Here is a 12278-nt window from a genome sequence, read left to right as displayed (position 1 = left end):
TATCAATGTAGCAGCCACTCCCCCCCCCCCCCCCCTCCACACATTTCCTATATCTTCCCCTCCCCTTCACTACATCTCCATACACTTCCCCCCACCCAAGCCACCGCCATCCTACCTGGGGGACCTTGGGGACCTCGCTCCCCGTCTTGCCCAGGCTGACCATTATCCCCTGGAGTGCCCTGAGGACCTGGGAAGCCTGGGAGGCCGGGTTCTCCTTTGTCCCCTTTCTGAGAAGCAAGTCCTGGTTCTCCAGGCGGTCCCTGGATCCCCGGTTCTCCTGGAGGTCCTGTTAGAAGCAAGTAAGAGGTAAGTGGCAACTACTGTGAGAAGCACAATCATCGCTCTCATCTTTGAAGCGAAGATACAACCAGAGGTTTTTATTTTCCTAATTCACAAAGGGAAGATGTGTTTATACCTCTTATGTTATTATTAGCTTACAACAAATCTTATCAAATTTAAAAAAGACACAAAGTCCTCAAATAAAAGAGAGAGAATTAGGCCATTCCCCATTCACATTAACAAGCAACTTAACCAAAATTTGAAGCATGAGGATGGCAAGTAACCTACATATTCAAGAACCACAAGTCAGTTTGCTTAGTGTGCTGGTATAAAGCAATCCTCATATATTCAACATTGCATTTTTCTTGAATATTCATTACCACATCAAATGAGCAAAAATAACAATGCATCTCCACGGAAGAAATACAATTTAAAGTCACTTTCTACAATCATCCATGTTCCTCTCGCACTGAGGACTATAATTGTTGCCTATAATGTTTGGAACAAATGTATTCTTTATCTGGAATGTGCTTGTTTGTTGTTTGCCATTTTCTTCTCTATTGTCATGTTTGAACATGTATATACATGTATATATCTTTCTTTTCATTTTTGAAGCGCCATGAGCACTTTAAGGTGGACCTGTGCACTATAGAAGTAGCCACTATTATTATTATTATTATCATCATTATTATCATTATTATCATTATTATTATTTAAATCATTATTATTATTATTATCATTATTATCATTATTATTATTATTATTATTATTATTATCATTATTATTATTATTATTATTATTATTATTATCATCATTATTATTATTATTATTATTGTCATTATCATTATTATTATTATTATTATTATTATTATCATTATTATTATCATCATCATCATCATCATCATCATCATCATTATTATTATTATTATTATTATTATTATTATTATTATCATTATTATTATTATTATTATTATTATAATTATTATTATTATTATTATTATTATTGTTATTATTATTATTATTATTATCCACATCACACCCAGAACTAAGTTCTACTTAGTAGTGAACAGCACTATTTTATTTGCTGATGACACAAGATTTATGTCAGTTACAAGACCCAGACATACTTTCTGTCATCATAAAAAAAGAGAAAAAAGGGAAAAAATCCTCCTTATAGCATCAGACCTGTGGTATATGTCTGAATTTTGTTGTTTTGCGTTGGGGAGAGAATTTTTCTCCTTACCTGGTGTGCCATCCCTGCCGGGCGACCCTGGGGGTCCATCCTGGCCCGGGATTGACAGACCTGGCTCTCCTTTGGCTCCCGGGGAACCGGGGAATCCAGGTGTTCCAGCATCACCTTATCAACAGCAAAGGGGAAAAAAAGACAACAGATTAATATTGAAAAAGGATTTTATTGGCAAAGTTCACAACCAAGCACTAAGACACCAACATAAACTAGTATGAATTCAATGCATGAGAAATTTCCCATAAGAAAAAGAAAAGTCTGCCGCAGATCTCCGGCAGACTTGACGCAGGTCTGCAGCATACTTTTTAGTCTGCGGCAAGAGTAAGCGGGAGTATGCGGCAGAACCAAGCTTTGCTGCAGACCTGCCGCATACTAACTGTTAGTATGCGGCAGGAACAGTCTGTGGCAGTTCTGCGGGAAGGCTGCCACAGAGAGGAACTTGCGGCAGACTTCTCGCATACTGCATACCTGCATGTGTAGAAATCTTGCCGCAGATCTGCCACAACCTCTTCCTGAAATTGTACTTATGAATATTTATCATTAACAGCCTGCTGCAGATCTGCCGCAGATCTGCCACAGATAGTTTAGTAACCGTGCCATAAAACAGAACAATTTTTTGTGGGTATATAAATCATGTGATGCACTGCAATTGTAAACTATAGCTGAGTCTAAGCATTAGACTGCTGCATACCTGCCGCTTACTTGCAGCAGCCCTGATAATTCGTGCATACTTGCCGATGTAGGTTAGGTCATTTACTAGATCTATAATAGGCATCTGCTGCAGACTTGCTGCTGACTTGCCCCAGCCTTAATGCCGCTTACTTACTGCATACCTGTAGAAATCTTGCCGCAGATCTACCACAAGCTCTTCCTGAAATCGTACTTATATGAATATTCATCATTAACAGTCTGCCGCATAGATCTGCCGCAGACTCTCCAGTCTCCCTCAGTGGCCTGGAAGAGTCTGCGGCAGCAGCTAATTTGCATGTGAAAATGATGCCTGTCTGCGGCAGATCTGCGGCAAGGCATCCGCAGCAGTATGCCGCAGGCTGATTTCTTTCCTATGGGTTGTCTTAGCAATTCTGACAGGCATATCAATGGATTTTACATTTCGGACACTTGTGGCAGCAAAGTAGACATGACTAATCTTGAGGACTGTGACTGTTCATTACTAGTCTACCATTCACTTCTTGTGTGGTGCACTGCCGTGTCTGGTTTAGTCTTGTGAAAATTTTGTCATAGACAGTCCAAAGTATATGACAGAGACCCTCACACACATGTGCAAAGGTGGGACTATGCAAGAAGAAACTCATCATAATCTCAATCACATTCATTCTATTAATTCCTTTGTGACCTACCTTTTTCTCCAGGCGATCCATTATCTCCATTCCTACCGGGTGGTCCTGGATCACCTGGGCTGCCCCTCTCTCCAGCTATTCCTGGCTGTCCTGGCTGACCGGGCTGGCCACGCCCTCCCTGAGGTCCTGGCTCTCCAGGTTGTCCTGACTCTCCCTGAATGAATTTCAATAAAGGATAGGGAAATTGGTTCAAGGTTTCATAACACACAAACGGTGGGGTAATCTACTTGCTCAGTCACTGGGAATTATTCATTTGCATGTTAACATTCACATTTATATTACTAGAGAAGCACTCTAAGAGCGCAGACCTCCGTCAAGCATGCAGCCCATTTCCACCCGCACTGATCTTGTTCTTCCACAGAGATCAGTGATTTCCACCCATACGTACTGCATTGTGTGCTGAGAGCCGCCCGATTTCCCAATATAGAAGCCTTTGTTACGTCATAAACCCTCAGCTGCAATGCGCGCCTCGCCCTAGCAGAAATTCGAGCACGCACTTTAGTGCGCGCATGAAAACCTCAAATACGCGCAGCCTGAACTCCCAAGTTCATTGACCCTACATGCCAAAATATCAAAAAATCCTTCATAAATTCCCCCAAAATTCTCGGATCACTACCAAAAGTTAATCGTTTGTTACTTGTGTCATTCTAACCCTTTCCTGCAAGTTTCATCTCAATCCGTTAACTACTTTTTGGGTTATTTTGCACACGGACAAACGAACGAACTAACTAACTAACTAACTAACTAACTAACTAACTAATAACTAACTAACTAACCAACGGTAACGAAAACATAACCTCCCCCCTTGGCGGAGGTAATAATTCTACATATTCCATCAGACATTTCTTGTTTTTAAACAAGGAAATAAATGCATGACCTCCTTGTCAGTAAGAGCAAACCATGAGTTGAACAATAAGTTTCCATGCTATTTCCCATGTTCACTCTCAGAAACACAATCATAAAGACACACACACACCATATATGCAACTGTTTCTAACCTTTTGTCCCACAGGCCCAGACAAACCAGGGTTCCCTGGTGGACCATTAGGTCCAGGGTTCCCAGTAGCTCCGATATCACCGGGAACACCCTGAAAGCCCTTCTCTCCAGGAGGTCCAGGGAAAGATTCTCCTGGCGGTCCTGGCTGGCCTCGACTTCCCTTGTCACCAGGAGGTCCAGATAGGCCGGGATCACCACTTTGTCCCTTTGGACCTGATTTCAACATGGGAATGAGAAAGACAATGTGTGATTCATCTCAGGTGCAATCCTGGTGAGCTTTGTACGATATTCACAGGTACTATTTTGTTATCTCTCAGATAAGTCGACACATTCAAGACAACTTGCATTTAGTTCTAATACTGGTACCGCAAACATTGACATCTTTTTGGTGTGGCAAATTTTTCCAGGAGGATTACTATATCAAAATACCCCAAAATTTGGAAATCAGCTCAGCACATTGTTGACAAAAACACCTATTATTCTGAAGCCTACATGGATATTCTTAGTTGGAGTCTGTGTAAGTTTTGTGACACAAAGTTAAAAAAGCAGCATACAGGTAAAGTTTCTTATTTCAATGTTCATTACACCCCATCCACTGGAATGTCTATCCATTAACCTCTTGAGGACGAGTCCCGGGTATACTTGGGCAAGGATTTATGGGAAATGCGTGTTGTAGCAAAATCAGCCCATTCTCAACAGGTTAAAAATGGTTCAGAAAATAAGTCACTGACCTGTGCTACCACGTGAGCCTGGTGGTCCCTGAGGTCCTGAGGGACCAGGCTCTCCTTTAGGTCCCTGAGAACCTTTGTCTCGGTAGACAATATCACCTTTCTCTCCTGCAGATGTGGATGAAAGAAAACGTGATCATAGCACTCCTTCACACATAACAATATATACATGTGTTTCCCTTCTTCTTGCCAGCATAAATCCACATATACAGGACTCTACATCTGTAGCTTTGCTGTGTCTTCTCTCTCTCTCTTTCGATTGGACAAAGGTGAAAAGTAAACATTTTTAATGATTACTCTTCATAATCTTTCAGATTTGTCATAATACAGTAAAAAAAAAAAAAATCTTTGTTTTTGTGGATGTTTTTATTTTCTTAAATTTTCACTACGCAAGGAATACTTAATTGGTAAAGCGTTTAAAGAGTTCCTTGCTGTATGACAAATATATGCACAGTGACATATGCTGATGAATCTACCCATTCCCCATGAGCATCTGAAACTCCCACAGACTTTTCACAGAAGCAATAAGGTTTGTGTAGGCCGTGGATTAAACCACGCTGCAAAGATAAATGCATGCAAGATGTGCACATTAAGGAGGAAAAATAGCCATGATAGGCCAACTTTTCTGGTTATCTGAAGAAAAATGTTTTTGAAAAAATGTAAGGGAGTTCAGTGACTAGATCCATTTTTGTCATCATTTACCTCGAAATCCTTGAACTCCTGGTTGTCCTTTCTGTCCCTTTTCTCCCCGTTCTCCTGGTTCACCTGGAGTGCCTTGTCCTGGAAAGCCGCGATCTCCCTTAGGTCCTGGTCCACCTGGAGTACCAGGGGATCCTGGTGCACCGGGAGGTCCAGGTAGTCCTTGATTTCCCTGTGTTGGGATGGGTGAGAAATCATGGTGGGGTCAGAAGAGGGAACAGATGAGCAAGAGGTGGGAGATGAGGCAAGAAGCAGAGGATAAAGGGTGTGAGGTGGTGAAAAGTAGGTAGGGAGCACAAAGGGAAATCAGGTGATAAAAGTGAACTAATTTTAGGGTTAAAAAGATAGAGAATGATTTAAGTGGTGAATTCTATTTCTATTTCTGTATATTGCTGTCTATGCGATATTGTTTTCCATGCGTCACATAATATTGTTGTCATCTCATCCGATCATGGCGGCAGTATCATGAATAAAAAACTCTTAACTTTAGAAGAAATTGTCTCATTCTCCCAACACATTACTAATGTGTTCTTCTCAATCCGAGTGTATGGTGGGTTTTAAAGAGGCAGTGGTCATAATCCCCCCGGAACTCAATTCTTACTTTAAGTTCTCTTAGTGTCTCCTGGGCTGTACAGGGAGGGCCTGGTTCACCCTTCCGTCCATTTTCTCCCATATCTCCTTTGTTGCCCTGGGGGCCAGGGTTCCCTGGGATTCCTCGTCCAAATCCTCTGTCACCTTTTTCACCCTTGGCTCCGGGCTCTCCTTGGATACCTGCATTGCCAGGACGACCCTGAGAGAGAGAGAGGGGGGGGGGGGGGGATGAGAGCAAAAGAATAAGAATACAACCATGGTTGAATTAGCGACAAGGATTGTCTGTTGATAAAGAATTATGAAATGTGAGGCAATTATCAATTATAGTGTTGCCCATCTCAAATCTTATTTCCATTCACAAATACACACAAAAAAGTACAATCACAGCTGAATTTATTGATAAAGTTTTTTATTCTTCCTCCTTATAACCATTTCATATGAATTTCTAATCAGAGCACACCATACAAAACATCACTAGATACACCATACAAAGCATCAGTAGTCACATCTGTTACCAAATCGTGACACCTGAGAATGTTGCCTGACTTATAAAAAGTCTAAAGGGATGGTATAGTTTTAATAGAGATCGGGATTTGGATTTTAACTTTTCGTGAGATAATTGGAAACCCCATATATGATATATCAAAGAGCATACAATTCTAAGAGGAATTCAAAGTTTATTTGATGAAAATTGGTTTTGAAATGGTTGAGATATTAAAAAACAAAGAAGTCCTATGCAGAGGTGGGACCCATCTTTTGTTCGGACTACTTTGTTTAATTTTGTTTTTTGATGTCTCAGCCATTTCAAAACCAATTTTTATCAAATGAACTTTGAATTCCTCTTAAAATTGTATGTTCTTTAATATTTCATATATTGTATACGCCAAATATTCTAGCGAGGTTTTTATTTTCGCGAATTTCGCGAGTCAGGTGCTATTCGCGAAGTTAAAGATACGAGAAAATATTGACACTGATCCTGATGGGGATGTGACGTATGCATGTACATTTCTCCGTTCAGTACAGGACTCCACGATCGCAAGTTTAACCACTCGCGATAGCGTCAGGAATTCCCAATTCACGAAATATATGGCGTATACAGTAAGTGATTTCTAGTTATATCGCAAATATACAAAACCTGAATCCCAATCTCACCCTAAATTATACCATCCCTTTAAGTTGCAGGATTATCTGAATGTTTTTGTCAGCTATTCATGGGTCTTGTGACACACAAGGTTCAACTCACTTGCAGGCCTGTGTCTCCCTTTTGACCGAGTGTCCCAGGCTCTCCTTTCTGACCAACTGGTCCATCATTCCCACGGGCCCCTGGTGGACCAGGCTGGCCCGTCCGTCCCCCTGGACCTGGCTCTCCCTTCTGGCCTGCTTGACCACCTCGGCATGGTTCACAAGGTTCTCCTTTGTCACCTGGTGACAAAAGAGAATGAGAGAAGACAGAGAGAGAAAGAAGAAATTAATTTGTATATTCCACATCTGAGCCAACATGTCTGTAGTCTGAGGGCATAGTCTCCTGAAATATTTAACAGTCCAGTGTTGTTGTTTTTTCTAACTAGACAATCCAAAACTGAACAAAATTGCAACATGTAACACACCTGTTGGTCCAACATTTCCTGGTGTTCCTGGTGTCCCAGTATCTCCAGAGTTGCCACGTGGTCCAGGTCTTCCAGGGGATCCTTTAGGACCTGGATCTCCAGGGATGCCATTACCTGGGGGCCCAATCGGTCCTGTGGTTGGAAGGGAACAATCATGATTACCATATTGTCTTCAAATATTTCATAGGTTGCTCCTTACACTAGCAGCACACTCCAGGATTTTAATTGATGGCAAGCGCAAAAGTTGAGTTGCCCACAATTACATGATTGTGCTTTCTTTTGGCATGTTTGTCCTTCAGATCACCCTTGGCAGAGTGGGTTACAAGAAAATGAAGTATCACAAATACCAAATTAAACATTGATAACAGGACAAAAAAAAAAGAGCTTATTCTAATGATAACAAAGAATTTAACACTCATATTTCAAAATTTCACTATTTCACTATTGTGTTGTGATCAGAAAGGATGATTCATTCCACTTAATATTGATACCCAAGCATACCTGGCGGTCCCGGGTCTCCCACTTGACCTGTAAGTCCCGGTGGTCCCTGAGGACCGGGACGTCCATCCATTCCCGGCATGCCGGTGATGGTCAGTCCAGCCATACCCTTGTCTCCTTTGTCACCAGTTCGTCCAGGTATTCCCTGGATTCCTCGCGGACCAGGAAATCCCGGCATTCCTGATCAGATAACAAACATAAACATGAGATTGTTTACCCGTATGTACATGTGTATATACTGTTTTGTTTGTATATTGTTCTTATAATTTTCTGTGATACTGTTGTAACGTGATACGATACGTACTCTGTTCTATAGCGCCATGAGTATCTTTTTAGGTAGAATGAGCGCTTTATAAGAGTCTCTCTATTATTATAATTATTATTATAATGAAAAAATTCCTGGGTATACTACTGTAATCAAACACATAACTGTTCCACATGTTTTATCTACTAATAAGCATGGAGAACAATTACAAATGTCAAAAAGCTTCAATCATTCTATTACTCATCAGTGTGATATAAAATCAAGTATACAGGACCCAACATAAGAATAGCCAGAAAAACAGTGCAAGACACAATCTCATGTTTAAAACAAAATTCCCAAATAGGAGATTATCAGCTTAACCCTAATTAGGCAGCCCGGGTAACATTCCACATGACATGTTGCCATCGCAAAGAGATATCACTGCAATGTTTCATGACTTTCCTCTTTCATATAATTCAGCAAAACTGAATGCTCTAATCCCCACAAAATTAAATGAAAGTACATCAATAATAATTGAAGTTTACTATTTGGCTTAGAATTCACTTAGAAAGTCACCTAAGTACACAGGGGATATACATCGTAGGATTGCACGATGGTGAAGAAATAGTAGTACTTAGCAAATGCTCTAGCTTAATTGGGGGTTATGCTGATAGAACAGCTACAAGTATGATTCTTCCCCCCCCCCCCCCATATTTCAAAAAGATTCGAGTTCTTTGAGTCATAGTAGCTTTCGATGCCCGTGGAATAGCTGCATCGTGTCATCACAAAAGAAGCAATGTGTAAATTAAGACAGCGCTGGCTACTTTCTGGGGTCTTTAGGTTAACTTTTTGTATACCTGATTCACAGCTATAGATGTATTGTGCAGTTTCAGCTGAATCTTCCTGGCATTGTACTGAGATTACGTCCAGTCAGCTGACGGGGTGAATGCTATTTATTATTTGTTTCATACATGCTAAAGTCCATGGCTCTCTTCCATAGAAATAATTCATTGCTCCAAGTTTACAATCAATCATGCTTAGTAACTCGAACTTGGACAATGAACTACTTCAGTGAAAATTGTCATCACTAGCCAATTAGTTTCAAGCAGTTGTTAGGGGCAGAGCCTATGAAATCCCCATGCAAATTTCTTGCTCAAGATGTGTAGCCACAGAAATAAGCCAAAAAAAAAAATATCTGTAAATAATCAAATACTTTAAACTTTTCTGGTAAAGTAAGAGCTTGAAATTTCAGCTTATAGCAGACAAAACCCTTTAGTTTCCAATCAGGTAAGGTGAAAATGCTAAATTTTTCTTGGTACCTCAACTAAATTCTGATTTTTCTTCATTATGGGTGCCAGCAACTTGTGGCTGCTTTTGACGTGACGGGTCACAAATATCAACTCATATGAAAGTGATGAAGACAGAAAATTTGTAGAGAGAGATCAAACTTCTTACCAGGTGCTCCTGGCTCTCCCTTCTCTCCTATTCCTAGTGGGCCAGGTGGTCCACGTTCTCCTTGTTGGCCCGGGCTACCTGGCTGGCCATCCATACCTCGGAATCCTGAAAGAGAGAGAGCAGTACACATGTTGATTATCATGCCAATGAACTGTAACATCATACAGTGACTACTTTAACATCTAACAAAGATTACATTTCATTTACAAATATGACTACACATTGACCTTTCACTCTCAGTCTACTTTTTTGAAAAAATCCAATTTTAATCCTTAACAGTACCCAAAATAACATTATTATTGGACTTTCCTGGTTGAATCTGTACCAGAAAACTTGTTTGATGAATGTTTTACTAAACTAACTACTAAACATTCCCCCTTATCACTTCAGTGAACTAATCATAAATTAATTTCAGATCTTCTTACTAGATTATGTTACTAATTCAAATTCTAGCAAACCACAATATATTAACCTTTGAATTAATGTAAACTAGAAATATTCCTGACACTATATTTTCACAGACTGAAGCTGACAGCCTTTTTCATGGAATGAATTTTTGCAAACTGCCACTTGCATTCAATCTATATAGTATAAACAAGAACTTTTGCATGCCTTTTGATTTTATGAATCTTTGCCCTCGTGATATTTGCAAAATTAAAATGCCTGCAAAATATATATGGTTTTACAGTATTATCATCATCATATTCATGTAAGCAATGAACTTCATGAGAGTTTGAGGAAAATCGGAAAATCGATACAAAAGTTATGAATTTTTAAAGTTTTCATGTTGGAACCACTGGATGAGGAGCTAGCTACTAGAGGTTGTAACGTCATGTGTGGACAACAATATAAAGAAATTTAAACATGATTTCATGTTTCTAGCACAATGAAAGAACACTTGACTATTAAACCACTTTCAGAAAGCAGGGGAAGAAAGCAGGGGAAATAATTACTACCCTTAACATATGTCAGTATCAAGCTGATGGAATGTGCAGAATGTGCAATTTTTTTGGAATTCCCTTTATATTGTTGTCCACACATGACATCACAAACTCTAGTAGTCTCCTCATCCAGCGGTCCCAACCCAAACACTTTAAAAATTCAAAACTTTTGTATCAATGGTCCGATTTTCCTCAAACTTTCAGTGATGTGTTCTACTATTGTTGCTGCTTTTTCATTCAATCCACATTTCTCTTTGGGTTTGGGTTTCCTCTAGTAGCTATCTCCTCATCCAGCGACATGACAGGGAAGAGGGGAATTAAAGGACACGTTCACCCTCATAGACATGTGAAATGAGGGAATGCAGCAATATTAGGGTGTGTTTATGCTCAAATTGCGAAGGCAGAATCAGCGTTTTGAAACACTGATTCAAAACGCTGATTCAAAACGCCATTCACGGGAGCACTGTTTATGCTCACTTTCTTCAAGTCTTGGAAAGAGCGTTTGCGATTGCTTTGCTGACCTCAGCAGAGGCAGGTCAAATTGGGGCGCGCCCTTTTTTTTGAAGTTCTGGCCTGAGTGTGTGTATTGTTCATGCATGTCTAATAAAATCTTGATTGCTTTACTAATACACACATACATGAACAGTAGACAATGATAGGAAATACAAGTATTTATTTCATCTACAAATTGTTGACAAAATCGGAATGTATGATATAATAGTGAGCTCTTCAAGACTTCATGCATTAACTCTGTCACCATGTACAGTAATGTACCAACAGGGAGCTCGAGGGCTCAGCACTTGCAGCACAGTGCAAGGTCGGCTGGCCTGGCGCACGAATTTCAAGTGAACCGGAAAGGCAATGGGGATGACGTAATTTAAACGCGTTTGTGATGTGAGTTGCGTTTATGCTTCCCCTCGAACAGCGTTTCTGTACGAACGTTGATCATAAACGCACTATTTTGTGCGTTTTGAGACGACGTTTTGAAATGGCGTTTACATCAAAATGAGCAAGGACGCAACCGCGTTTTGAACTAAGCACGTATCAAAACGCTGATTCTGGCCAGAAAAGGGGAAGAATAAACATGGCCTTCGTAGAACATCAGTGAGAGTGTGAGGAAAATCGGACAATCCGTTCAAAAGTTAAGAATTTTTGAAGTTTCTGCTCACTAAAGGCTGGATGAGAAGACTACTATAGCTTGTGATGTCACATGTGTACAACCATATAAAGAAACAATAAAGAAAATTCAACATATTTTCACTTTTCTCACATAACAAAAGAACACTTGACTTCTCTCTTTCAGAAGGCAGGAGGAATGATATTATTCTTAACATATGTCAGTAACAAGTCAAAGAAATGTGCACTTTATTCAAAAAGTAAAGTTTTGTGAAATTCTCTTTTTATTTTCTTTAGATCGTTGTACGCATATGACATCATTTGGGTGTTGGTTTCCTTTAACTTTCCAAGCTTTTTCATCACTATCATATGATTTATTTGAGTTTGACCTACAATTGTAGTTGAAGATTAGCTAGCCTACTAAAGCATCAGGATAGCCATTCGCCTTAATCCAACAGGACAGCATTGGGGACATGACAGGGATAGGGGGATGAAAGTAATCTCCATTCATTGACAATT

At 40.0% G+C, this 12278-nt stretch overlaps 1 protein-coding gene across 1 annotated transcript in view; it reads right to left on the bottom strand.

Annotated features, from left to right (window-relative positions):
• Window positions 1–12278, bottom strand: part of LOC139745644 (uncharacterized) — a 71159-nt gene that overhangs the window by 16557 nt on the left and 42324 nt on the right. The window contains exons 15-25 of the mRNA XM_071656043.1: window positions 9703–9807; window positions 8007–8183; window positions 7506–7637; window positions 7142–7320; window positions 5909–6097; window positions 5311–5479; window positions 4612–4716; window positions 3882–4093; window positions 2884–3037; window positions 1523–1636; window positions 116–286 (exon numbers count right to left, since the gene is read on the bottom strand). Coding sequence (XP_071512144.1) covers window positions 116–286; window positions 1523–1636; window positions 2884–3037; window positions 3882–4093; window positions 4612–4716; window positions 5311–5479; window positions 5909–6097; window positions 7142–7320; window positions 7506–7637; window positions 8007–8183; window positions 9703–9807 — 1707 coding nt within the window. The remainder of the gene's footprint in view (window positions 1–115; window positions 287–1522; window positions 1637–2883; window positions 3038–3881; window positions 4094–4611; window positions 4717–5310; window positions 5480–5908; window positions 6098–7141; window positions 7321–7505; window positions 7638–8006; window positions 8184–9702; window positions 9808–12278) is intronic.

Source organism: Diadema antillarum, unplaced genomic scaffold (genome assembly GCF_040938485.1).
Source record: "Diadema antillarum isolate AM-2024a unplaced genomic scaffold, OU_Dant_1.0 seq00001281_RagTag, whole genome shotgun sequence".
NCBI lineage: Eukaryota > Metazoa > Echinodermata > Echinoidea > Diadematoida > Diadematidae > Diadema > Diadema antillarum.
Note: the sequence above shows the minus strand (reverse complement) of the source record. Positions and strands in the feature narration are given on the sequence as shown.